A 26,955-nucleotide genomic window follows, 5' to 3' on the forward strand; every position below is an offset into this window, starting at 1 on the left:
AAACAGAACTGTAAAAAAATCAAGAAGTGCCCCTATCAGAAATTGTGAAATTAGAATCTTGCACCCAGGAAATATGGATGAATGTTGGATTGGTCTCTTACTGAAGACATTTTATTGTCTAGTGATGTTAAGCGTAGGAAAAGTGATATAATTGCAGGGATGACATTCAATAATTGTAGCTTTGTGAAGTAAAAACTTGTGGTATAATAATACGGGGTAGAAAGTATCTCTACCTGAGAAATTGTGATATTAATATTAAATCTTGCACCCAGGAAATATGGATGGATGGATTTGGTCTCTTACTGAAGACAATTTGTTGTCTAATGATGTTAAGCGTAGGAAAAAAGTGATTGTAGGGATGAGATTCAATAATTGTAGCTTTGTCGACTGGCTTTAAACGTTCATATGTATGCCTGGAAAACTTGTGATTTGTGGGATAGAGAAATTTTAAGAATGCCATTCAATTTCAATTATGACCTGTGATACAGCCTAATACAGATGTAATATGTATAGAATTCCATCCGATCAATTTAAATAATTGTACTATCAACTTACTTTTTATAACATCAACATTGTCACAAATACAAATGACAAAATGCCTTAACCCTGGCTGGGGTGTTGCTAAAACAAAGATTAAGGAATTCGAATGTACAACCTTATTTCTAGATACTTTCAACACCATCACAAAATGTAGTTTGCAGAAAATCCCATTTTGAACATAAAAGAGTTGATTGGCTATGGATAATATCACAAAATACAAATGATAAAATGCCTTGAGGTATTGTTAAAAACATGTAATAGATGAAACACCTTTTAAAAAGTTTATACAAGAATTTGATTAAATTCAAAAGTAACAGCTGGATATATGACCAGCATTATTTAGTCCTAACTTTTGAGAGTGAAAACTTAAGCTTACCTAATAGTATATATTATCACTGATGGCATTCCCCCTGACTATAGAAGTCCTATTGACAAATTGGCAAACATGATTCAAAAGCAGAAAGTGTTCAAGCCTTCAATAATTTTTCCTAACCATTTAATGTTAACCACTGTGATTCTAAGGTTATAGCACACATGTGGCTAATAAAGTACAAAATATAGAAATCACACTCAGTCTGATATTCTTTGTTTTTTTCACACTAGCTTTATTTTTTAATAGTATAAGTATAGCACTAATGAATATAACACTATAGTATAAGCAGGTGCAAATAAAATGTACATCACTTAAATGTTTTAAGTCAGAGACGTTTATGTTTAAATGTTTTAAATCATAGATATTTACGTTTCAATGTTTTCAGTTGTGGATATATATGTATTACTTGACACTCCATCTGGTGCTGTGCTAACGTCAGGCAAAACGGTCGTTAACATGAAAAAATTAGTATGCAACAAGGACATCGGGCTAAATATCACATGTAAACACTTATAGTAACATAATATTAGGTTCGATGTGCCAGGTCGCCATCTTGAGTTCGGAAATTGATAAGAAACTCGGTCATATTTCTGAAGCTACTTCGCGTTTCCTCTCCAGTTTCCTCTAAACATAGTCCCAAGAATACAGCGGACAAAGTTAAGTACTACTCACCACCCAAAACGGACGTTTGTCGTCTTCCAGAGACTAATTTATCTTCCACGTTTCTCCAACTAGACGTGTCCAGTCGCCATCTTGGAGTTCGGAAATTCGCGCGTTCGCATGGCCCCATGGGTAATGCCCCAACTGAGTGGCCCCACCCACCTGTTGATCGTTAGGCCATGTTGATTTGATTATATGGATGACATCCACGCGCGCATGAATTTTCGGCCGTTTCCAAAAAAAAAAAGTTTTCAACCATACTGTAAATCGTGCAAAAAAGTTGCTAAATGAGCAAAAATATACCATAAGTTGCAAGGAAAACATTTAGAAACAATACCAATGTCGTAGAATGCCAAAATCAAAGGAAAAAAGACAAAAATGTTAAGAAATGAATTCGAAGAGTAGATTATTCGCCATAACATATTCTGTGCCATTTGTTCAACCTTCATGACCACGTAGATTTCATAGTGAAAGCAACTTTTTTTTTTGCAAAACTTTTTTTTTATTCGCACGCTCGCATCAGTTTTCGGGTTCCCAGAGGATGTCATCTATATAATCAAATCAACATGGCCTTAGTAATAGTAGCCAATATGATGATGACGTTTAACAATTTTTTTTTACCAAAAAGGAAAATATTCTATTTAAAGACATATTCATGTGATTTTAATTTACTACTTCCCCTTTTCAACGTATTTATGCATTTCTGACAATTATTGTTAAAACAGCGTTAAAACAGCCCGCAGGAGGCGCACAAAGTTTGTGGTGCCACCACAAACTACCACGATTTAAACAAACATGGATGGACTCTGTTTCAAGCTTTGATTTTAAACACACTATAAATACTACTTGGTTATAAAACAACTAATTAATAAAGATGTTTCAGACCGACACCGCTTTCATCTACAGTATTTGTTAGGACAGTTTCTTTGCGAGCGTGCGTTTGCGCAATTGCGTATGTGTTTTTTTTTTCTATACAAAAATAGAAGTAAAACATTGTGCTTTGTGTCGGACAATAAATATTATACATTTGTGACTGTAACTTGCAAACCGTGCATACAACATGTTTATTTTATACCCATTCCACGTTGATATAGTTTCAACCGTTGTTGCCTTTGACATAGCCTCTACCAGGCTTCAGGCGGAAGACGTTAGAAAGAGTAGAAATAAGCCATGTAGACAGATAACATGCCAGGGGAGTTGGTAAAATAGTACAGTTAGAGAGAGCGGCAAATGGCACCCTTTAGCGGATAAACTCCGCTGGCATGCTATCTGTCTATTTGACCAATTTTTACTCTTTCCAGCCACTTCCTAAAGCCTTTGGTAGCGCTTTCCGAAGCCTGGTAGAGGCTACATTGGACACACGTACGTCATTTTTCTACATTTATAACAAAGTTGCCACAGGGCAAGGTGAAAGGTCGTCCTAGCCTTGTGAGGCTGTTGAGCGAGTCTTGAGGGAGTGTCCAAGTCAGTACACATAATACACAATACCTGTCTGTGTCGCTTCTCAAACGTGACTAGCATACAACCAACAGCATTACAGCAAGGTCATTCTAGCCATCGACTCTTAGTCTAACACCCTATTTGTTTAAACCCAAACACAAAAGAAGGTTTTAGTCTCTAATTCTAAACCTCTCGTTTCGGACCGAGTTACAGATCGCTTGACCCGAATCGTGACCTTAAATGACTTCATCGGGGGTTATCCAAAATGTTTCGGAGGGTTGCGATCTTTAAAAACATTGGAAAACTGTCAATATTTTTCTCTCAAGCCAGCATGAAGGAGGAGCGCTGTGGGAAATCAGCTCCAATGTAATAGCGGATATGGGAAATGAACTTCTTCTATAGAAATGGAACAAAATAAGGGCAACTCGCAAAACTGAGAAAGATTGATGGTCTAGAAGCTAGGGGAATTGTGGTACCCATGCAACATTGCGCGGGGCCGGAACCTAGTCAGCAGAAGGTGTATGATATATACTAAACCGAGGGAAGAAACCGTCTCACTTCGCCACACAGGAAATGCGGGGGCGGTTTGGACCCATTTTAACCCACAGTCAAGCCTCAAGCGTTCTGTTTACGAGTCTCGGGAAGTCTACGTGAGCCAAAGCAGAAATGGCAGCATATGTACGGACTACGGGAGGGAGGCCAGCTGTATGTGTGCTGCTCTTCCTCGCGGTTTGCTGCTTTCTGGTTCCCTTAACAGGTGCAGGTACGTGTACATGTCGTAGGTTGTCTTGTAACGTAGGCCCCTCTTACATACGTCGTACGACAGGATCACGACAAGGACGTTGCTAGAACAGTCGTGTATGTGTGGTACAACAATCCGGCAGTCTTCTGAAGGCTGTCGTAGATCCATTCGACGTTTCCTTGTGTCTACAGCCACTGAAAATCGTACCACAGAAACTGACAGACCTTATAAGAGAATGTAACTTCATTTATCAAAGAAGGAACAGGGAAGGAAGTGAGGCCAAAGAGGGCGGTGCCATGCTGATTGTAATGCGGAAGTGAAACCAGGCCATCTTTTCGTGTACACATGTATTGGGAACAATATACACCAACTATAATTACAAATAGTAGTTACTCTACTCAAATAGTAGTTACTCTGAGAGTAAATAGTAGTAACGTTAGTAACAAATGGTGTAAATCTGTAACTGCAAAACAATACGAATGTGACAAACACACAGTGGTGTGGTTGTTGTAAAGGCAAGGCGTACTTGTCAAAAAGCGAAATGAGGTAGACCATGGTTAAGATTGATCACACTTCCTTAATCTACGGAAACAGTAACGTTTAGGAGACTTATAGCGTTCCTATGGGGTGTAATACAGTCTGGTTGATTTATGCTGTGACTACCAATAGCTGCTAGGGTAGCGGTAGGTTTTATATATGCCTCCAAGTCAACGGTTTCGCGTTTATCTAGCTGTCAGGATTCAAGCCTTTTGGCATGGCGAGGGGTGAACCATTTTACGTTGTTGCGGGGGTGTTACGCCGAGTGAGAAAGTGAAAATACTAGTACTAGTAGTACTAGTCAGAATGTCCCCCAGCAAAAGAGAAATCACCTGCAGTTAAAGGTGCATTATGTAACCTTTTTCACTAAAATTGAAATATTTTGCTTGAAGAAATCTTTGCTTGGTTATGATTTACTTCCACTTTTCAACATATTTGGGCAATTTTCTCACATTTTTTGTTGGTGCTCTAAAACAGCCCACATGAGGCGCACTCAGTTTGTGGTGCCACCACAAAATACCAGAATTTAAACAAACATGGGTGAAATCTGTGTTTACAGCTTTTAAACATACTCGTAAGGCATCATATTTTGGTACCTCCACATCCTTAATGAGAGTTCTTTGCAACGGAGTAGGGTTGATTCAACTTACTTTGTAAAGAGCTTACCAGAAAATTGACTTTTTGTATGATCCTAATGTTACACAATGCAGCTTTAACACCCCACCCCCATATTTTTGTACCAGCCCTTGTGCATACAGGATTGAGTCTTTTTACTGAGCGAACTGGTTTATGCAGGGTCGTTTAGTGCCTGACGCAGTCTGTCTTGAAATGTGGAAGAATTCGGTGATAAAAGCTGTAACGAATATTGATGTGAGGAAGGCACTATGTGAAGGTCACATTGGCAGCGCCTGTCACCCGACATTATACAGAAGTTTCAAAATTACTCTTTTTGGCAACGCCTCAGGGACAAGACTAATAGCGCAGGTGGCTTGCTGGGCGATCTACGCCAATGATTAAAACACTTCTGTTTGATCCTTCTAGTATAAAAATTTCGTGTAGTTTTTTTGAACTGCAACAAAGATGGCACGGTAAACCGTTATTGTTCCGGTAGTAACAACCAGGAATTGGGAGAGACTTGCTAGAACACAGCTTATACATTTCGTACATAACTGTGAATATTTGATCTGTTTGTACAGGTTGCCCGACTGTCCGTCTGTTTGGATCCACCAGTCTATACCCTGAACTATTTATTGGCACATACAGCATGACTGGTCCTGTAACACCTGGGAGGCGACCTGAATACAGAAACGATGAGTCCAATTTAGCACCGGCGTTTTTCAGCGATGGTTTCTGGCATGTAGGAAATGCAAATCGCATCCGTGTGAAAGACTCCAGCTTCTATCTTGAAGACATAACCGGTACCTTCCAAATTTGGGACAGTAAAGCAGGGTCTGAAGGAGAATTTGTAGTGGATCCGGAAGCCCACTTTAGTTGTGCAGGTTTGTAAACTCACTTTTTGGCAATGCCTCAGGGACGCTACCGACTCGTAATTCATTAAAGTAAGCATTGCAATCCAACATTTCTACAGGAACATGACACCATATTTCTTTAATCAAGGACAAGATTCATTTGTATACAATATATATCGTATTTGCATGGGATGATAGCAGATGATAAATACTGTCACATTTATGTCTTGATTTGGTTGCCACAACATTTATAGTGCAACTGTAGACTTACCTTGTGTTTTTGTTTCAAACAGACATAACGTACATCTGCAAGGACGACAGGAAAACCATACAATGTTCCCGACCAGACTTTCAGAAACTCCTGATCGTCCGTGCTATCTACGGTCAGGACTGGGCATGTAAGTTGTCAATGTGTACAGAACGGGAGGGAGACTGTACGAATTGTTTTTGGGTAACCAGAAATGACGTCATAACAACAGTGAAGGCGCGCTGTAGCGGTTCCTGGGGGAACTGCACCTTACAACCGTCGGATGAGATGTTCCAAGGAGACCCGTGTGGCCACATAGAAGGGGATGTGGATAAGTACCTGAGAGTGGAGCACAGGTGTGTAAATGGTGAGTCTCCTCTCTTTTTCCGTACCCTTTGCCATTAAAAAAGAATTATTGCAGTTCAAATTTCTTCCAAAAGTGTGCTAAAATTGTATAATCTTGTACAACATTGCGTGTAATGATACTAGTATTCAATTGTAACATAACTGATCCTGATGCCCCTCCTTCAGTTCCAATGTCGCTCGGCTGCTACCAGGACGACCGAACCAACCCTCTGCTGACTCGTCAGCCGGTCTCTGATTACAACATGACGATTCCAAAGTGCCTAGCACATTGTCGATCTCAAAGTTACCGTTACGCCGGAGTCGCCGACGAATTATTCTGTCATTGCGGGAACCAGTTACAAGATTCTGCCTCCCACCGCCTACCAATCATGAACTGTACTGCACCGTGTGGTGGAGACGAGTCCCAGTTCTGTGGAGGCGGACGTGGCTCGCATAAAATGGAAGTATTTGAAGGTAAAAAGCTATCATTTTTCAAAGTTACAAGGCGGCAAATGCTTTCTTCTGAATTTGGGTACTTACTTACTTGTACTTGTACTTGTTCTTATGAATTTGGGTAAGGACATCAATTTGCAACTGTCGTGTCTGTCCTTGGTGCTGATTCAGCCATTGCATGACAATTCAAGAAAAAAGAATTCCCTAAAATCTGAAAAAAGAAAAGAAAATCTAAAAAAAAAATCTTTAAAAAAACGGAAGATTTTACATGAAGGAGTTTAAGTCACTTTAAGACTGAATCTCTCGTCAGCTATCTGACTCTGGGTCAAAGTTCGTCGGAAGTTGGTACCGCGCTTCGTCCTAGTTGAAAGAAAAATGACCGTACAGAATGTTGCTCTCCCTTTTTTCTTTATGCATGTGGTCATGAAAGGTACCCATTTGACTGAAAACTTACCAGTTGTTTTCTGTTTACAGCGTCTATTGGAGCATGTGGCGGCGACGTGAAGACAAATGAAGGTGTGATCTACTCCCCAGACTTCCCCGGACCGTACCCACTAGATCAGAACTGTGTGTGGAACATACAAGTCAGTTCTCAAAACATCATAAGGATCAATATAGAACTCTTAGACATCTCAGACAGCGATAGCTTGACGATTACAGAGTACAGATCTAAGCAGACAATTGTTACTGTTCTCAACGGTACGTCAATGACAGAATACGTCAGCGTTAGCAGTAATATCAGCCTGCAGTTCCAAGCGGGGCCGCAAAGATCGCAGCAAACGGACGGATTCATCATTCGTTATAAAGGTGAGTTTGAAAATAAGGCTGTTCAAAGATAGAATAATTGATGACGTCACTTCCGTTTCCCTAACCGTCAGATAAGTGACCTTGACCTTTGACCAACGGACCGTTATCTTCAATCAAACTACTAATTCATTATCCACATCTTTTGACCTTCACAGGTGTTGGCACCTGTGGACCCATAGCAGTAGCTGATGACGTCATTTCCATTTCCCCTGACCACGGAGGAAACTTCGCCATTGGCAAACAGGCGAGCATCGGTTGCAAAGACGGACGAAACGTCACTGTGCAGTGTCAGAACGACAGAAGCTTCAGCATTACTGCTCCTTTCTGTACAGGTAAGCTTGTGTGTTAACGACACTGTTTTATATGGTCCGAACTCCGAACACTGCACAGAATCCAAGTTATGCACACCTTAAAGGTGCTTAATGGACTTTTTAGGGCTTGACAACCAGAGTTTTCAAAGTCAATATTGTCTAGTCAATTATCTACATACTAAGTTGACAACACTATCCCAATGTATGCTGAAATTCCTGGAGCAAAAATGCTAAAGATTTTGACGGAAAACGCTTACTGGTACGAAGGCCTTTACGCATGCTTTAAGAGGTGTGCTTAAATGTAGGATTTCGTGCAGTGCAAATATCCCAGGACATTGGAGCCAACAGGTATGTATTTCATGCATGTCATACCCATACCATCTTTTCTAGCTCTTGATGTAGGCCACTGCGGACCCATAGATGTCATCAATGGCGTCATTTCCGTTTCCCCTAACCACGGAGGTAGCTTCGCTATTGGCCAACAGGCGACTGTCACGTGCCAAAACGGGCAGAACGTTACGCTACAGTGTGAGATGAATGGAGCCTTCAACATTCCCAAACCTTACTGTAGTACAGGTAAGACTGAAAATGGCACTGTAAAAGCAAGTCACTTGACTCCCACCTTTTGCATAACACACAATCTTCAAAAACAACACCTCAGTGTTGCGCCAAGTTGCGTATTGCAGTCATCAAATATTCCTGGAAAAATTAGTTCCTAGATCCTGGAAAAACTAATTCACTCTTTTAAAGGGAAGGTAAACCAAACTGTATCAAGGAGGTCATCATCAAACATACATGTGAAAAAACACAGCCCTACAAATTTGTCGCTCTCTTAACAGTCATGTTTCCTTTTAACAGATCGTGCCAAGTGGATGGCGATCGTCGGCGGTATAGTGGCAGTGTTGGTTCTTCTCGCCATAGTTCTTGTGGTCACTCTCTACATCATCAGGAAAAGGTAGGCATTTGTTGCTTTACATAATTATAAATATACAGAGCCTTTTAATACTTCAGTTCACAACTTGTAGAGACAAGGCTTCCTAAATTCGAAGTCAAAGTGACTGACCCTACATGATATTTAGTTTTGTTTTACATGTATAAGAAAAGACATTATGAAGGAAATTTAGAGGGAAAATTTTCACATAGAAATATTACTAAGTATATCGAGGTCTTCCTTGAATGGCCAGTAGTAGTAGATTTGCCTGAAATTTGACCCTTGCTTTTGATTATATGGTGATTTGTAAGAAATAAATATTTGCATTTTCAGGAGAGCAGCGCAGAAGCAACACGCCACAGGCACTGCCGCCTACTCCGCAGCTCCTACTTCAGACAGCCTCGTTCTGACACCCGGAAACCTTAGTGCGCGTGCGCTTGGCGGCAAAAACGAGGCAGAAGATGATGTCCACGAGTACGCCTCCATCCGGGACACTGGCCCCCGTGGTACCGAGCCGCTCTACGCTCAACCCGATGGCGGTACGAAAAAAACGCTCGAGTTAATGTATGCAAAGCCAATGAAACGCAAGAAGGGTACTCCTTCGGGACAAGAGGAAGAGGGAATCGTGGACAATGTTTTGTACGAAAGTTCGGTCGGAGCAGAGAGACAAACCATTAATGGGGAGCAACAGGGCCTCATTAACAATGACCTGTACCAACAGATCTAAACCTCAATTCTAAAGGATTGATATCTCTGGTATTCAAGTTACAGCTTTTGGTTAATTTCTAAATAACAAATCTATGTACACCTGTTAACTGTGTTAAGATGGATTGGACCCATGAATTCCAAACAACTAGCATAAGTTCCTATAAAAATTTACACTTTTTTAAAGGCTGTTATATGTTGTTACATCACTATTTTGTTGAGTTTGATTTATGCTACCGAGTTCTTAGAAATGATGCCAACCTGTACAGTAATACAGTAGTAACCGAGAGGAGGCCATGATCAGATCTATTACTACATGTAGATGGTAATTCAAAGAGTAGTGGAATTTCATCTTACAAAGAATAAGACTACAAACATAATAAATATATATATGGAGGGACAAACCAATAGCTATACGAAATTAAACAAAATGCAAGGGTCTGTTTTTAACCACACTCACCCCATCTGTATTTAAACTGCATGTGTATAGGAACAGGCAGACAAACATAGGAACATACACTAGCATTTGTAATACATGTAGTACTAGTATATATTTGGTTTCATTTATCTTTAATAGAATAGGAAATACATTTTGTACCAAGTTTTAGATTGCAGTGTGGAGTGCCATATCTTAACATGTAAATAACGACTTTATGACATTCCTAAAACGAATTTGGGAGCAATGACAGTATGTGCATATTCTATGCTTTTGTGGCTTATTGTCAAGCTGTGTACGTTTTGTGGGCTACATTGTATTGTGGAGAATATATTATGTGACCCAAGATTATGTCTGTATACAGAATGAAATAAACGTACAACAGATTCATATTATGTAACACAGGAAACTGCATGGATAATTCTGTCATTTACAAGTTATTCATGACCTGTAGTGTACATATTATAACTACAACCCCCACCTACACTATAAGTCATTCCAGCATTTGATACTTCAAACATAGGAGAAGCTAAGATATTCAATCCACGGTAAATCTTGGCCTAAAGAACATAGAATTTTCTCAACTTTTGTTATGTCTCATTCAAAACATCTCACATTGACTAAAATATTTCGAAATTCGAAGAATATCAATTTCTCTTTAAAAAGTTACCAATTGCCCCACTAAAATTGGCTACTTTGATATACAACTGTTACTGAATATTTGAATTCTCTTATTATCTGTGAATAACATGTTACATATACATGTACAAAGAAAGTATAACCAAGCTACCTGTTTGTTTTTCTTACTAGAAACCATCCATATTAACTCAGGTTTTAAAATCTAGTTACATTATGTTAGTGTAACCAGCATCTAAAGATATGATTGGGATAAACACACATAACAACAAAAAATTGTAAAGGTGTCTGCTTCAGACAACTCACGATTGAAATACATCAAGAAACATAAGGATTTCTCTTCATGCAGTTTCCAACTTGGTCACAATGTCCTCTGCAATTTTCTGTATCTCTCCCCTAGCTCTGTCTGCGAGAACCTTGGTACCAACTATCCCCTTTAAGGTAGGAGAGTACTTCCTTAACTTGTCACCAAAAGCCGCAAAGTGATCATCATTTTGATCCAGCCAGATAGGAAAGAATTTCTTGTTTGCCAGTAGAGAAAGCTCTAGCTCTAACTTGGGCCAGTACCTATCGTTAAGAACATGGCGACTGATCACAATCACTACAAGCTTCAAGGACGGGCTTGAAAGAGTGGCTATTATCTTGTCGTCTATGGCATCCCCTGGCTGAAGACTGATTTCGTCGTAGAAGATCGTCTCCGCCGGAAGTCCCTCCAGAAGTTTGTCGACGAGAGGTCTGACAAACCGGCCCTTGTCTGGTCCGGCGTGGCAGATAAAGACATGTGGACCTGACGGAGGGACAAGTTTTGTTTATTTATTAGCAATTTATTCACTTTACCAGGGTAAACATATTGCCTTTTTCAATGCGCCTATGGGGGACCCTAAAAATAAATCATCAACATCAAATGAAATTACAGGAAATAACAAAACATAACTCGTCACAAAGCCACGTTGACTACAAGTGTAGCTGTTAGCGTTTCTTCGTTTTTAGAAATTTAAGAAAGTTTCTTTAAGCGGAAGTTTACGTAGCTGAGAGACCAAATGTGCAGATATATTGGAGACAGATCTTTCAAAAAATGTTTTTGTCTAAATTTGTCGTTATGCACTGTATTTAACTCGTTACAGAATTGTGTTTACGTGTATCTCCAGTGCAAAAAGAACAACATCATTTTGAAGTCATAAACTTTCTCCAATACTGTATCCATCAACATTGATAGTAACTTTCAAGTTACCTTCTGTTGTTTCATTTTGCGTGCTGGTTCTTCTCAGCTGATCTGCCACATGTTTGTGGTCTCCTTTCTGCAAAATCTCCACAAACTCATCAGGACTACACTTGCCATTTTCGATCAGGATGTCCAGCAAAGCTTCGGCCTTTCCTCGCGTGGTCACTTTGCTCATGATGACCTGCTTGTCGGAGAGGTCCAGTTTACGTCTCTGGATGAAGTAAGGAATCAGTTTCTCAACTTGTAGTCTCTCCGACAGATGATCGTAGTTGTCTGTGATGAAGTCTTTTATGGCCTCTGTTGAATATATGCAAGGGCAGTATATAATCATTATGTATTAAATACCCATGGTATGTGCCAGTCAAGCTAGAAAAGCCTGCTTGCAGTTGAGAAACCAGCGAACAAACTCGCCATGTACCACCCTATTTGCATGTGGCTATTGTGAGCCTTTGCTCCCCACAGTTAAAAATTTGAGTCATGTATCACATACCGAACAGTGTTTCTTTTGTTTGATATCGTTCCAAAAATCATCGTGTAGATAAATCAGAGATTGGAACTGCACTCCGACGATCTCCAAGAAAGGGAAAGAAGACCATTTATATTTATACAGTCGGACCTAGCCTAAAATTCGCGTCAACAAACTCCAAATACCTGAGTCGCCATGTTTCGCCAAATTTCCATTTAAGGTGGGAATAAAGGTACAGTACAGTCATTTGAATAACGTTTAATTACACAAAGACTTGGTTAAGAATATTACACACAAACTCTGAATACTGCAAACGCCTTCCTGATGCTTAAGTATGGTCATGATTCAGTAACAGTTTGTGCACTGAACGAAGTTTCGATGGACTCACCTTTGTTGTCACCAGACGCCATTTTTTTTCAGTGATCACCTGAGTTGTACAACAAAATGTCCCACAAAACAGTTGACCGGGAACAAACGCTGTTTCGAGAAAATGTTGACCCACTGGCGCTTGTCTGATCGCAACGGAACGGTTTAAACGTGTTGAAAAAGTTACAGAAACCGTATTTTTATGCTTAGTCACCACAGGTGTGCCATGCGAATGTCGCCATTTGTCTTTGTCCAAACATGCATGACTGTGACTTCCGGGAGTCTGGATCCCATAGAAATGCCCTTAAGGGTGACCTTCAACCTCTGCTACTGTACACAGTAAGTTGTTTATCATACGTGATCACAACTTCTGCTCGTATCTGTCGGTCCTACCTGCCCTCAGCAGTGCAAAAGGCTTCATTACGACATTATGGTGTCACCGTCTTTCACGATTATAGCTCAAAAGCAGATGTTTCCTCGGCGCAAAACCATTTCATGTAATTATATAAACACTGTTAGAACAATACTGGGGGGGGGGCGTTAGAGGGGAGGGGGTGAAATAAAAAGGACGCTTCTACGTCTTGCATATTCCGATGTATCAACGATCAGGCTTTTGAGACTTTAACAATACATTCTGTGGCAGTATTAGAAACATATTATAAAGCGCAGAGATCAACACATGGTGGCATAGCTTTAGAATTTCAAGTTTATTGATAACCACTCTAAGTACATGTACATGAAATAAGGTACAGAAGAATTTAATGTCTTCTTTAATAAGTGGCACACATTTGACACAGATAAACATACTAACATGTGAGAAAACTTATTATCTATAATATAAAGTGATATATACACAAACTACTGCTATCAATCCAACCACAAAGACAATCCTTACAATCATTATATAGTAGATTGTGCTTGTTTATGCATACAGTTCATTCATGCATGTGTATATGGCATGTACTTTCACAAAAACATTCACATTATACAATATTTAAAAACATCATGAGAAGCAAATAGGTCTCATTTTCGTCTGATCACACACAAGCAAAGTATTTACATTTTTGCCACACTCCAAGTAATTAAGTGTCAAACTCTTGCAAACCCTAGGAAGCTTCTTTAAGCAACTACAGAACACACAACAAAACAGGCCAAGTAGGGTCGTCCAAAACATGAATCATTTTGCAGTACTCAAATGTCCATACAAACGGTCCAAAGTTCGTCATCAATGTTGGCGTCCAGGTAGGCATTGTAAGTTTCTATCCACTTTTTGCTTTGGCCACCGTGACGATGACCGAGGCTCTCGGCAGCAGCTTCTTGTCGATCAGCTGCAGAATCTCCGGAGATGTGAAGGGGTTGAGACGGTCCAGTCCCTCCAGCACGAACAGAATCTTCTCCTGGGTCTGCTCCATGTACCTCCACAGGGATTCTTTGGAGAAGGACGGTTCGTACTTGGAGTCGTGCAGAAGTTGGTCAAAGATAATGTCTATGACTTTCTGGTTCTTTCGGACTTTGTTGAGTTGAAGTTTGTACACTTGTGTAAAGTCAGAGGTGACCTTCTTGTCTTTCACCCAGTCTGCTGCAAGTGCAGTGCCTACATGACAAGTCTTCATTGTAGCAATCATCCAGGAATTCGAAAAAGGCCGCAGTAAGCCTGCTCTCAACTCCTGTTCCAAATAGACAAGCTCAATCCCCTGGGACGTTGGGACATGAATCCTGGGTTTGGTGTTACCCATCTCGTATCCCATTAGCCCTTCCAAGCTTGTACTTCCTTCATGTCGTTTGACCTCCTCTGTGTAAACCTTCCTCAGACGACCTTCCAGTTCTGAAATAAGCAAAAAGGTGTGTGTATCACATATACTTACATCTTTGCTGATATATGACAGACATTTGGCACCAAACGTAAAAATGCATGGCTAGTTAGCGCTGTGGCACTGTTTTACACGTTATAAACACTATCTGTTATCATGAAGCCTGTCACGGTGCACTCATAGCCTTAAGAATAGATAACAGCGTTCATCAGGATATCATTTATCTCATAAGTCAACCAATTTCGCAATTCCCCTATGGTATCAAAATCACCATAGGATTGCGTAAGTTAACACTAAATCCTGATAACACAGAACTCCAATGAGCTTCAAGTATCGATTTTAAGGCATGTTGGTTCTGGCAGGTAAAGTTGTTACCCAATGTGTTATAATATGATTTTCTTCGGAATACTGAGTACTAACCGTGACCAGTGTAAAAGGCTACATGTCCTTACCTTCCAACTGTGCATCTGTCATGTCCTTGTACCCCTCCGTTCTGGCCACCTTGCCGTTCGGCTCCCCCACCAACAGTGCCCAATGGTAATGCTCAGTCCCCTCTAACACGTCTGCCAAATGCCCATGTCCGCTCCGGCGCAGGACGTCCACGAACAGGGTTGGGGTACATGTATGATGGGTGATAAGTTTATCGAGAAGTGCCTGTGCCTTTTCCTGTGAGGTTGTGTGTGCCAGGATCTGCTGTTTGTCTTCGATCGACAGGATTTTCTCCTGGATCAGATACGGCATCACAGCTTCCACCTGGAGTTGTTTTGTTAGCGTGACGTAGTGGCGGAGGAGAAAGTCTTCCAGATCTGACGTAGGAAAGAAGACTGTCAGAAGCGCACATTTCACATTGTTCTGTGCCTCATACATGAAAATACAACGACACAGAAAAAATGAGAAGGAAAGACGTACTTGACAGAACATACGGTAAAGACGAAGAGAAATGTTGCTGTATGAGAAGTAGAATTCGTATTATATTGATTATGAACAGTCGTTATGAAACTCCATTTCCTGATTAACGCAGTTTTAAGAACCACCCGCACACAACGAACTGCACGCGGGAAAAGGGAACTGGTGTATAAAATGTGAAAGACTTACTTATATCAAAAATGCGGATGGGGCGTTTGGTCGCCATATTGCTCGTCAACTTAAAGCTTCACTAATTTTAAAAAACAGGCCGTCCGTGTAATTATACGAGCTGGTCACCTGAGTGCAACCTTGGCACTTTCACGAAGCTAGGTCGGAAGAACAGCAGCCTTCGGTGTATATTTTACACCCTAAAACTGTGAAAACGTACCAGGGAAGAAATCTACGCAGACCTGGCGCCCAGGTATTTCTACTGCGACACGGCTACCTTTGCACCTGACGATGGGGAATAACCGTGACGTCATGCAGGTGCACGGGACCGAGGCAAACACGCACGGTTCCCCATTACTACTAGTATGGGTAGCAGCTAGCCTCCTTTTACTCTCCAAGCAGAGTTTGTGGGGGAATGATCGTTAGCTTTTTATATATGGCCGTTTTTGTCGCTATCCCCACCGGTGGCCGACGACATTCTCTGGCTAATGGATACTGCCTGGCCAATTTGATACTGTCTTTTTGCCACCAAAAGGGATCTGCTTGGAGATTACCTCCTTTAGCTTTGCAGGCGTTTCGGGAGCGGGCTACGTTTTTTAAGGGGGGTGGGGTGGTTCTGAACACACGTAGATCACACACGCTTAGATGAGAACTCTATGGCCGCCTTCTCTAGTAACCCCCTCTGGTTCCACTACTACTAGTACTACTACTAGGCCAGACGGCTGGACCCTCCTCCCCCCCGAAAAACCGAGATCCCCCCCTCCCTCCAAAGGAACGCCAACCGCTCCTGGAACGCCTACGTAGGAGGCTAGGTTCTTGGCAGCAGTACACAAGGACAGTTCCTTATGATTTGTGTAATTGAGGACCTTGCACTATACCATGCCCTGAAAACACATACACACACTCAGAAAACACACCACACATTTTTACAATCCATCACTGTATTGCCTTGTATTAAAATAGATTGTCAGAAACCTGCTACAACTAAATTACCAAAGGAAAAAAACTGCTCTATATAATATGGGTATATACAGATGTGTACATTATTAATCATAGTCTCCTCCAACATGCCATTCTATAACAAAATTAGTCTACGATGCCTCGTTTTTTAAACACCACAGAAAACCATAATTACAAGGTAAAACTTTCCCATAAGCCCTGGTCCTCCACCCATTGTACATTATTCTACAGCAGTGAAATAAAACTTCAAAAGTATCATGAAAAAGGGGGGTTCTTGGTGGAGTGAACACCTAGGAGATATTATTATTATGCTTCCTTTATGATTATGATACTCTCTACAGCATCAAGCTGTGGTCACTTCTAGAACAATCTTTGAGCCTAACTATGATGCTCATCTTTAAACAGCAGTTAAACGTCTTGTCCTGTCCATAAGAAAGGCAAACGGTACAATATTTACAAAAGTGAATCAGTATATAGAGGAAATAATAAAGAATAAAGTTGCCGACACAAGTTATCCATTTCTTCTTGGTACATCTTCCCCCTACACAAATTTCATATCATAACAGCCATACAAAGTATCTTCTATTTGATCAAGTGTGTGAAAATATCATACTTTCTAAAATGGATGCCTCCAAGGGATTATGGGTATTGCCCATAATCCCTTTGGAGCAGCCATTTTGGATTTACATACACAGGGGCAGCCATTTTACAATTTGGGCAAACATTCTATCCCCCTTTACAAAGCGGTACACAATCCAAGTATCAGTAAAGGTGTTTTCAAAAGGTTACTAATTTCAATTTCATATTTTTTTCCACGGCCATCTCCAATACAATTCATTTATAGTGTGAATAAATACACCTTCCACCTACTATATACTGTTTCTCGGACAGAAACAAAAGCTTCTTTCACTCTCGCTTGCTAAGGAAAGTAAAAAGTGATATACAGTTCGGAAGACATCAAAATATCTGCACCATCTTAACTTGAAAGCAGTTTGTCGATTTGACCTTTGTTCTTATGTGAGGGTGAAATTTACAAAAGCAGCATGTGCTTGACACACTCAAATACTCAGACTTTCTATACTGCCATACTTCTTTTCCAAATTCCACAATTGGCAATGTGTGACAATATAGGAACTAAACTTCACTTTTTGAAGGTGGCAACTCTCCATATAGCAAGTTGATGAAATGAATATATATAATATATATAATGGGGTTACACTCAAAATACAGACCCTTAATTAAGACATTTTACTTAATTTTACAGTTCATCCTTAACTGTGGTTAGCAGACACACTATTTGAAGCTGTTGCTATACACAATTTTTCCTCGAGACATTTTGTCTTCTAAATTCTGTACTTTTTGAAGTTACAGAGCTAACTTGTTTAAAACCTAGTAGAAAAATGCCTTATTTCAACAAGTTGGTTTCAGTTGGGTACAAATTTGATCCACCATTTTCACACTAGCACTATTACAGATTTGATTATATATTCATACAAGATCTTTAACATGAAAGCAGGGAAAGTTGATACATAAAATACAGCCTACATAAATGCTCAAATTTTTCCTTGACTTGCTTGTGTTTCTTTGAAAACCCTCTACGTAATTTACATTTACTACTTTGTTGTGTGATCTTGCAGAAAAAGTTACCTGTTAACCACTGTCAGCCACTTTGTTCCTCTCAGGACCAGAGAAAACTACCACTTGTTTGATCAAAGGTCCTGATTGGTCAGCTGCTACTTACAAGGTTACCTTTGACCAATCAGATTACATTTTCCTTATTGGTCAGTTTCTACTTACAAGGTTACCTTTGACCAATCAGGATACATTTTTTGTCAGAGTGATTCTGATTGGCTCTGCCAAATGGGCAGTCAGCCAATCACTGCCTGTGTTCTAAATCCTTTAAGAAGGGAACTAGAAGTGAGAGTTTTAAAAAACTGCAGTAAGTAGCTTCCAGGGTCCCAAGTATCAGCGCTGGTGTTTAAAAGTTTCTGTACATCATTTGGCAAGGTTTCCTCTTACTACTGGCATGTATAAAATGTTTCTGTACACATGTATTGCCATAAGACTTGGTCAACAGTGGTGAACTGGGGTCAACTTCACTGAAGCTCCTACAAGCCGGTTCAAGGTTTAAACAGCACATGCACATGCAAAGCTGAAGGCCCCTGCGACATAAACAAAACACATCTGAACGATGTATCTAGCATGGTCTACACAAGAACTGTTTAAAAGATAGGGGGATTTACCTTTGACTGTGCACATGCACATTTTAAACCACGAACCAGGTTATTGTGATGACTACTTGGTTTTATACCACATTCCATAAGGGCAAGAAGTGGACAGATTGACCAATCTAGATTATTACACTATTTCACAAACCAATTTCTTACCCATACTTTAGCATACACTTCATTTTTGGTAGTACCGGCTTGTGTTGTATCTTGTATAAAACCTAATGTTAAAGAGAAAGTATTCAACACATATTTTGCTTGCACAACAATAAAAATGATGGAATGCGCATGTTGTGCAAGTAGTATTTTTACCACACTTCAGTTTGGACATGTGTTAGGAGTTGTTGATGGCACTGAGATACGTCCATGAAGTGAAATGGGGTGAAAACTACCAAAACCAAAATTTTGTGCAAAAAATGTTGCATACAGTTTGACTGCTGGATGCATGTGTTTCAAGTCATATGCTCAACCTCAACGTAGCTTTCTGGGCACAACTTACAAGATCTGTCCACTAACTCACCCTGTGGAAAATGGTTTTATTTGGCCAGCTTGCACATAGGATTTCTCTGTGTACTACATACATGTACCTACACATGGTGCAAAAGCTTCTGTTCTCCACAGGTCTGTCAAAAAATTAGCAAAGTCTTTCCCTTTGTTGTAGCAAAAATAGTGATTACATTTCTAGTAATTACAAGGGTTCCTACCCCCAATGATAGACATTAACTACCAGATACATCCACCCCCTCCCTTCCGATATAGAAACAGTATTCAAATAAGCTGGTTCACAGTTTGGACTGCACATGCACAACATGGTGCATTGTGGGTAATATGCCAAAGATGTACTACCCACAATGCATCTCCTTGTGCATGCACAGTTGTTACCATGAACTGACTTATTGCAATTTCCGGATGTACAGCAAAACTTCTTCAAAATATGCAGGCACAGGGAGTGTAAAATATCTGGTAGTTCAAGTTCATCTGACTAAATCACCACCCCCTCCTCCCGTTACATGGTGTACTCTCTGGAAAACTTAACAATGTCCCCTTTAAATCACTATTAACACAGTACTTGTTCATACCGGTTAGGATATTGTCTTCCACAGTGAGGTGTCTGTAGTGTTGCATAGGCAGAATATTTCTGTACATGTACTTTATTAGTTAGCTTTGTTCTTGTGAGGCTTGACTTCATCTTGCTTTCCATGTGTTAGTTTGTAAAAAAAAATCATCTTCAAAAGTTAAAAATCTAGGTCTGGACCAGTTTGAAAATTGCCAAAGAATACTGTGAAAAAATATTGTGGATTCAACTTAAAAGGAACTAAAATGATAGGTGGAAAAGCCTACTAAACTATGCTATAAAATGCATGAAAAAGTTTGTGATATACTTAGCATAGTTTAGTAGGCTTTTCAATCTAACCTTTTTAGTTTACTTGTAGAGGTGTAACTAGCATGCTTCCTTTGAGTGAAGGAAAACCAGAACACATCACACACATAGGTCTGTAATGCCACAGCATTACCACAATTCCCTCACACAATTCTTCTTTCTTCTTCTTCTTTCTTTGGCAAGTAACATTTCCCAATGCCATATCAGGACCATGCCTTCAAAATGATGTTGTGAGTTCACATATGTATGGAGGGCCTAAATTAACAAATTTAGGCTCTGTAACTGTGTGAAAGATGTCTCAAATGGCATGCTTACAGACCTCAGAAGTCCACAAAAGGACTTCATTTGACATTGAGTTTTGAATTTAAGTTCATGGTATTGTATTGTAATGTTTATAGCTGTGAGTGCAACAAAAAAAAAGGAGAAAAACATACTTTTCTAAAACGAAATTCATGACCATCCAGAGATTCAAAGCCACTCGTGACCATTTCTTTCCATGCTTATTTCTCTCATTTCTGGATCCACAAATCTACCAGCCAGCATTCTGGCAAAACCTCCTCATGCCTGTCTCTAACTTCTCTCCCTATCAAGCTACCTTTAGTAGCGAAAAATTGAACTGAAACAAAAAAATTCTGAAGAGCTCACAAGACTTCCACATGGAAAAACATTTTAAAGTCGGTTTCCTAATTTCCGTATAATTAATTGGATATGACAATCTCATTGGCTACCAGAGCCTAGACTATCTTCCTGGGCGCCGATATACCACCCTGTATACGGTATACACCATATCCTGGAGAGTACACCATGCAGTACGTTGTAAGAAAACCTGTATCTACAAACCCCCCTCCCTGCCCTTCCCCCGGTTGCGGTGCTATCTAAGAGACGTGGTGGTTTTGGGGCCTTAATACGGAGTAAACGTCGTCCACTTTGGCCAAGCCCTCCAGGAAGGGGATGAGGTCCAGGAGCTCAGTGTCTGACATGTCATCAAACCACGATGCTACGGGCACCTGGAGAGAGAGAAAAACAACAAAACAGACGTTTAGTAATTGGTTTAACCAGTCTAATTTATTTGTTCATGGTCAAGAATTACAGAATAACCCTAAAGAAATAAATATCAGAATGTAAATAAAGCCTGAAGGGGCTCAGTCATTTGTTATCTTCTTAACCTTTCTTTCAATGTTTCCTTCAAAACGTCTGAGAAACAAAGAAATCAAATGGTAAGGCCTATGCTACCGCATTGCAACCATTGCAACTGGCCATGGTGCTGAAGTGCCATCCAGCAGGTTGTGATAGAACTGCATGTATGATTTGGGACATGCCATGCTAACAATGTTTTCTTCGCAGAGCTTACAGTAGTGCTCTCTGACAGCTGTTTTGTTTGCTAACAAATGTAACCATTTCAGCAGGCCATGGTGCTGAAGTGCCATCTAGCTGGTTGTGGTAGAACTGCATGCAGCACTAGGGACTGGCACAATCCATACTAACAATACTGTCTTGTACAATGAAGTATGCAACATGGGAGTGGTTAAAGCTTATCACAGAGGATTAAAGAAGCATCTTGACTTACCGCATTGTCAGGGTGAAATATGTACGAAGCAGGAGAGTTATCTACAATTATAACCTTGCACAAGTCCCTGCCTAACCGACTGAGGTCCTGGAAAAGGGAAGACAAAAAACAGAACAGTTACAATGACTTTCATTTTTTCCTTAGCAGAGTGGTACCTGGGGAAAACATTCATGAGCCTCAGTATAGGGCTTTGCAAAGTCATCACACATTTATATGGTCAAGTTTCAAAACATGGGACCCATTCACTTCTTCAAACACATACTGGAAAAGACTGTCTAAACAACAGAAACTTTTCAGCAGTACATAGACTGGTCAGATGTCTAAATGCAGGAGAATTCCTTGATGGTAAATTTGTTTATCCAAACAAACAGTACAGAAAGATTTACATAGCTAAGACCATCTGCTTACCCAACCAGAATCCATTTTTGCAGTCCCCATTTGAACCAAAGTGTACATTGTGCAACCCATTTGTCTGCAGCAACCACTCCTTAAATAGTAACCATTTGTCTCAGTCCCCTGCGTGGTCACTGAGACTGTAACAGTTCAGTACGTACCTTTACATAGTTCCCCCTGTGGAAAACACAGGAGTCCCTGAACAGACGTGCCCTGAACACGCCCCACTTGTCCAGCAGGTCTGCTACAGGGTCTGCATACTGCACAAACAAACATAAACATCAAAATCCATAACATTTTAATACATTCTCAGAAGTTATCCCTGCCAAAGGAACCAATCTTAAAACTGAAGATTCTTCTTACAATAAGAAATCTGCCCATAAATTTGAGTGTTCAGGTGCAAAGAACGACATTGAGAAGTGGCGTACGAAGATCATTACAGTGAATGGCGAAAATGAGCTAAGAAATGCCAGAAAAAGTCAATATCAGACAGACTTTCTAATCCAAAATATTATTTTGTTTTGATGCCCTGAAATTGCATTGGATGTTTTAAGTTGGATAGTGAGAGAGTGTGATGTGCCTCAGGCTCTTACCTTTGCCAGACTGGCTGTGAACAGCACACACTCAAACATTTCTCCCATCTTCTGGAGAAACTCATCCACATACGGCCTCTTCAGTACATAAACCTGTGCACAAAACAACAAATCAGACACAGATGTTTGTCCAGAATGATTTTCAAAGTAAAGCTTCCAGATTTTCACTTATTCTGATATTTCTAATATTTCACTTATTGACTACCATAGTGTAGCATTGGGGGCTGCCTAGCCCGTGTTACACAATCTCGCACTGTCAGGGGCTACTCGAGCATGCTTCTTGAACAGTGGTGATTTAGCCAGGCTTGGGGTCGGTTATTTCAGCAATGTTGTTCACAGCATCATTTCCTCCTTAGAGACATCCCTGAAGACGTCTTATCAACTGTTACCACAAATATGGTAACCAAATCCAGGGATGATGGGGCTTTCCTGATCACATATCTTTGTGGTTTGAAAACATCAGGGAGCACAATGTTTGGGTGGTCAGTCGCCATTAAAAAACAAGAAACTGGAGATTCCAGACTTCCATGAAGAATTTATTGGAACAACTGAGGATAATAGAACACGAACTGTGCAGGGTCAGAGTTTCGCCCATTCGATCCTCAGCTTCCTGAATTCCCTGTTGTCGATTCTCTAATTCCTACAGGCAAACAAACATATGACTTACCTGATGTACTGTTCCATCAATTTCAACAGGAACTATAAAATCTGCATTGGTGACAGGCTGGGAAGATATAGCAGTGAACACTTGAGTAAGTCAACGAGTATATTATGTCTGTATAATACATGTCTCCATACAAATACAAATATAATCTATATCATACAGCAGTGATACCAATGTAACATTTAGCATGATGGTAAAAAATGTATGTATCATAGAAAAGATTATAACATCTAGTGGAACCATTACATATAGTTCATTAAATAAACTGCTACAGCACGACCTAGATTGAATATCTACTTGCAAATTGCTTCAAAGTCGTGCCTGTCAAATGATTAAAGCTTTTTCATTGCTTTATACCTCCTCCGACTCCTTTTGATTTGGTTACGGGATGATAGGCACCTCAGATCATTAACAGGGAATATTGTACGGGTGTTTGCACAACAGAGAGCAGCTGCTACTTGCTTGTGTTTATCCCCTAATATGGTCGTACAGTCTGATGCAGTCTACAGGAAGATAACTCAATTATCCCCAATCTTGTTTCCATTGGTGCTGAGCCAATTAAATTGTAACCCTTTGAAGTGAGGTGAAGACTTTTGAGCGCAAGGAGTCTGTTAGAAAGGTGGAAATGGAGGTGTGGGAATCCAGGGCTTGAAATATTTTTTTTCTGCATGCTTACACTGGTGCAGATAATTACCTGCACCAGACAAGTTTTACCACCATCCAGTATTGTAGGTTGTGAATTTGATGCTGTAGAATTTCCTAGCTGAGTGGGTGTGATGGAATCAACCCTTGACAAGGATCTAAAATAGCTTTTTATGTGACAAGAATGCCCACTGAGCTTATGATCATATGATGATCACATGTTGTACATGTAAAGCCCTTGTCACACATTCAGAACATTCCCTATAACACCAGCCGACCAAGGTTGGCTGAAGTTCGAGAGCAGACTGACCTGATTCAGGCCACGCCTAACTTTTGATACAAATCAAGTCAAATTTGAGCTAAATGTGAGTCAAACTTCCCTCCTAACCATGCCCCAAACACTACTTCTCCAAAATGTTTTAAAAATGTTTAAATATCCAGCCATTTGAGACCTTGCTCCCAACCTACTCCTAACTATGCTTGGAGAAAGTTTGGCAGTGTTCAGGAGGCAATATTCAGCTATGGGTAACAGGGGCTAAGGCCAGCTAAAATCTATCACACAATGTACATATTATAAGTGCCAGGTGAAACCTAGAAGACAGTTACCTTGAAGGAGCTATGCACCAGGGTTTCATCCAGGTCGATGACGATGCATTTCTTGTGCATATCCTGGTGACGCACCGGCGGCAGCAAATACTTCTGTGGGACCTGCGGAAAACACAAGTTTATTTGTTTGCTTGTTTGTTGGAGACTTTGTTTATTCATGCAATACTCATATCGGCCTGCCGGCCGATTTTCATTGAGGTCAGGAGGGAAGAGGTTAGGGTCAGACCAATATGGTAAGAAAATAATGTTTTAAGGAAATGTTTGTCCTGGAAAAATATATGCTTTTACTCTTTTTTTTTTTACGGTGCAGCCTTGAATCTTATTATCTTCTTATTACAGCTTTGGCTCAAGTCACAGTTTTGTCAGACTGTCTCCCAAAATGACTGGAAACTTCGTGAAAACATTTTAAAGAAATTTCATTAGAGCTTATTGTAGTTTCAAGACAAAAAGAAACTTGGATGGAAAAAGCAAAAAAAGGAATACTCCCCAGAATTAGCATTTTTTGAGCTAAAAAAAGAGGTCATAATGTACAATTTGGTGATATTACAGTTTTGCAGATATTAATATAAATGCATTTTATTTTCACAATGGTTTTATTTTAGTGGTAGAAGGGAGGAGGTGTTTGTGGTGTTTGAAGTTTGCAGTTAACTGTTAAAACAATTCTGTCCCACAGTAGAATTACAAAAAAAGTATGTGTCATGACATGTGTCATGTTTTCGGTGAGAGGACACTGCAAACATGGGGAAAATAAAACCACAGCGAACATTTCGAGCTTTACAGTACCTCATTGAACTGGAAATTGGTGTTTTCCTTTGTGGCAGAAAAATGGAAAAAGTTTGCATGGTTTTGAGTTAGCAGACAGTGTGGTCATTCTTTCAACCATATATTCAACATGTTACCTCATAGGACTAGACTATTCCATTCAAATGGATCAGGAGGGATGGTCAGGGTAGAAGGAAAGGGTAGATGGTCAATGATAACTTGCACTTCATTACATGAAGGGAAAGACCAATGAAAAGAAAAAGGATAAAGAAATGTTCATGACTACCCCTCCTGACTTTTCTAAATGGAATAATCTTAAATTAGACTTCTTCACACTTAAATTTCCTTTTTTATTGTCATGGAAAAAGATGGACAGAAAAGATGCTCCCCAACCCATATCTTTATTATTTTATTACTTATTGACTTTTCCTCATATCAACATTCACATTCATACACATACACATTTATAAATATTGCAAGTAACCAGTATGAGATGTGCACTAATTTAGGTGTGCATTTCTGAGGGAAAATACGGTAGATTTTGCCAGTGGTTGCGTGCAGCGTCCTAGATGCCAAATTACTGCTGTAGCTGTGATCTTTGATTTTGTTTAATGAGACATGCAATTATCGCTCCAGTTGTTAATGGAGCAAGAATGGGAAAGTGCACTGAGAAAAACAGAGCATGTAGGTAGAGCTGAGTACCTACACAAGTAAATGGCAGTGTAATCTGTAAGTCAATGTGTCGGCAGAACGTATACTACTGTACCTGCGCAAAACCCATAATGTATTGTGCACAGCACGCAGTATGTCTTGCTTAAGGTTGCATATCTACCATCCTGTCTATGGTTTCCAAGTGTTATGTTGGAAAAGATATTGTCTGCAATGGGCAAAGTCTGATGCAACGTTGACCAAACATCCAAATGAAAACCGTGAAAAACCTGGGTTTCGTGCAGGCGCAGTACGTTCCGCCAATTCTCTTATGCATGTCAGCAAACTGTATTCTTTGGTGGTCAATTGTTCTCTTTCTATTACTTTACATATACCAATCTAAAAACAAGTTTTCCTTATTTTCGAGTGCTTAATTGTCCAAATTGTCATCTTTGAGATTTAATTTCAGTGTGTTTTCTTTTGATACACTCAAGTTCAAACCTGAACCTACATAATTTTTCAGTTACAGGTAACTGGTTTCAGAGACAGAGACCTAGACCTGGGCTGGGAACTGTTGAAGCAATGATCAACGCTCACCTTCGCGCTGCCATTTTCCTCAGGTTGGCCGGGAGTGGCAGGGGTGTGGCTACTGTTGGCCCGGAAACAGCACAGGAGGGACCCGAAGATGCTGCGGTGGCGTTTCTTAGCAACTGTTGTCACGGGAGCGGCTGTTGGGATAAACAAAAACAACATTAGAACTCAAAACCTGATCAGAATCACGTAGAGACCACAGTTGGACAGAGGTCTTGTTTTCAGTGTCTGTTTGTGTGTTTGCTTGTGTTTCCATCATAATTTCCACATGCTAGTAGGCATATTGGGGACGCTGACAGAGCGGTAGGTCAAAGGTCCCAGAAATTCTCAGAAAAGGTTATCTCATTTC

General features: G+C 40.2%; 4 protein-coding genes across 5 annotated transcripts in view; 1 reads left to right on the forward strand and 3 right to left on the reverse strand.

Moving 5' to 3' along the window:
* The first annotated feature begins 3,457 nt into the window (after positions 1–3,457).
* On the forward strand, positions 3,458–10,400 carry LOC109479015. The gene is made up of 9 exons (XM_019780858.1): positions 3,458–3,776; positions 5,489–5,791; positions 6,055–6,375; positions 6,540–6,827; positions 7,281–7,613; positions 7,769–7,945; positions 8,315–8,500; positions 8,783–8,879; positions 9,189–10,400. Exons 1-9 carry the CDS (start codon positions 3,680–3,682, stop codon positions 9,580–9,582), a joined length of 2,196 nt encoding a protein of 731 aa, XP_019636417.1. The 5' UTR covers positions 3,458–3,679; the 3' UTR covers positions 9,583–10,400.
* Positions 10,401–10,504: 104 nt separating this feature from the next.
* Positions 10,505–12,938, reverse strand: LOC109478990. Its single transcript, XM_019780827.1, has 3 exons — positions 12,709–12,938; positions 11,864–12,151; positions 10,505–11,419 (listed from the first exon to the last, which is right to left on the reverse strand). Exons 1-3 carry the CDS (start codon positions 12,728–12,730, stop codon positions 10,974–10,976), a joined length of 756 nt encoding a protein of 251 aa, XP_019636386.1. The 5' UTR covers positions 12,731–12,938; the 3' UTR covers positions 10,505–10,973.
* A 627-nt stretch (positions 12,939–13,565) lies between these two features.
* Positions 13,566–15,860, reverse strand: LOC109478980. Its single transcript, XM_019780813.1, has 3 exons — positions 15,593–15,860; positions 14,950–15,303; positions 13,566–14,511 (listed from the first exon to the last, which is right to left on the reverse strand). The coding sequence occupies exons 1-3, from the start codon at positions 15,627–15,629 to the stop codon at positions 13,946–13,948; spliced, it is 957 nt and encodes a 318-aa protein (XP_019636372.1). The 5' UTR covers positions 15,630–15,860; the 3' UTR covers positions 13,566–13,945.
* Positions 15,861–16,494: 634 nt separating this feature from the next.
* LOC109478984 (CTD small phosphatase-like protein) overlaps positions 16,495–26,955 on the reverse strand; it is a 28,109-nt gene continuing 17,648 nt past the window's right edge. For both annotated transcript variants that reach the window (XM_019780817.1, XM_019780818.1), the window contains 7 exons: positions 26,613–26,743; positions 24,606–24,707; positions 23,361–23,417; positions 22,694–22,786; positions 22,262–22,360; positions 21,708–21,794; positions 16,495–21,147 (listed from right to left, as the gene is read on the reverse strand). In XM_019780817.1, the coding sequence (XP_019636376.1) occupies positions 21,016–21,147; positions 21,708–21,794; positions 22,262–22,360; positions 22,694–22,786; positions 23,361–23,417; positions 24,606–24,707; positions 26,613–26,743 (701 nt within the window). In that variant the 3' untranslated portion in view covers positions 16,495–21,015. The remainder of the gene's footprint in view (positions 21,148–21,707; positions 21,795–22,261; positions 22,361–22,693; positions 22,787–23,360; positions 23,418–24,605; positions 24,708–26,612; positions 26,744–26,955) is intronic.

This window comes from Branchiostoma belcheri, unplaced genomic scaffold, assembly GCF_001625305.1.
Source record: "Branchiostoma belcheri isolate BF01 breed outbred unplaced genomic scaffold, Haploidv18h27 scaffold46, whole genome shotgun sequence".
In the NCBI taxonomy this organism is placed as follows: domain Eukaryota; kingdom Metazoa; phylum Chordata; class Leptocardii; order Amphioxiformes; family Branchiostomatidae; genus Branchiostoma; species Branchiostoma belcheri.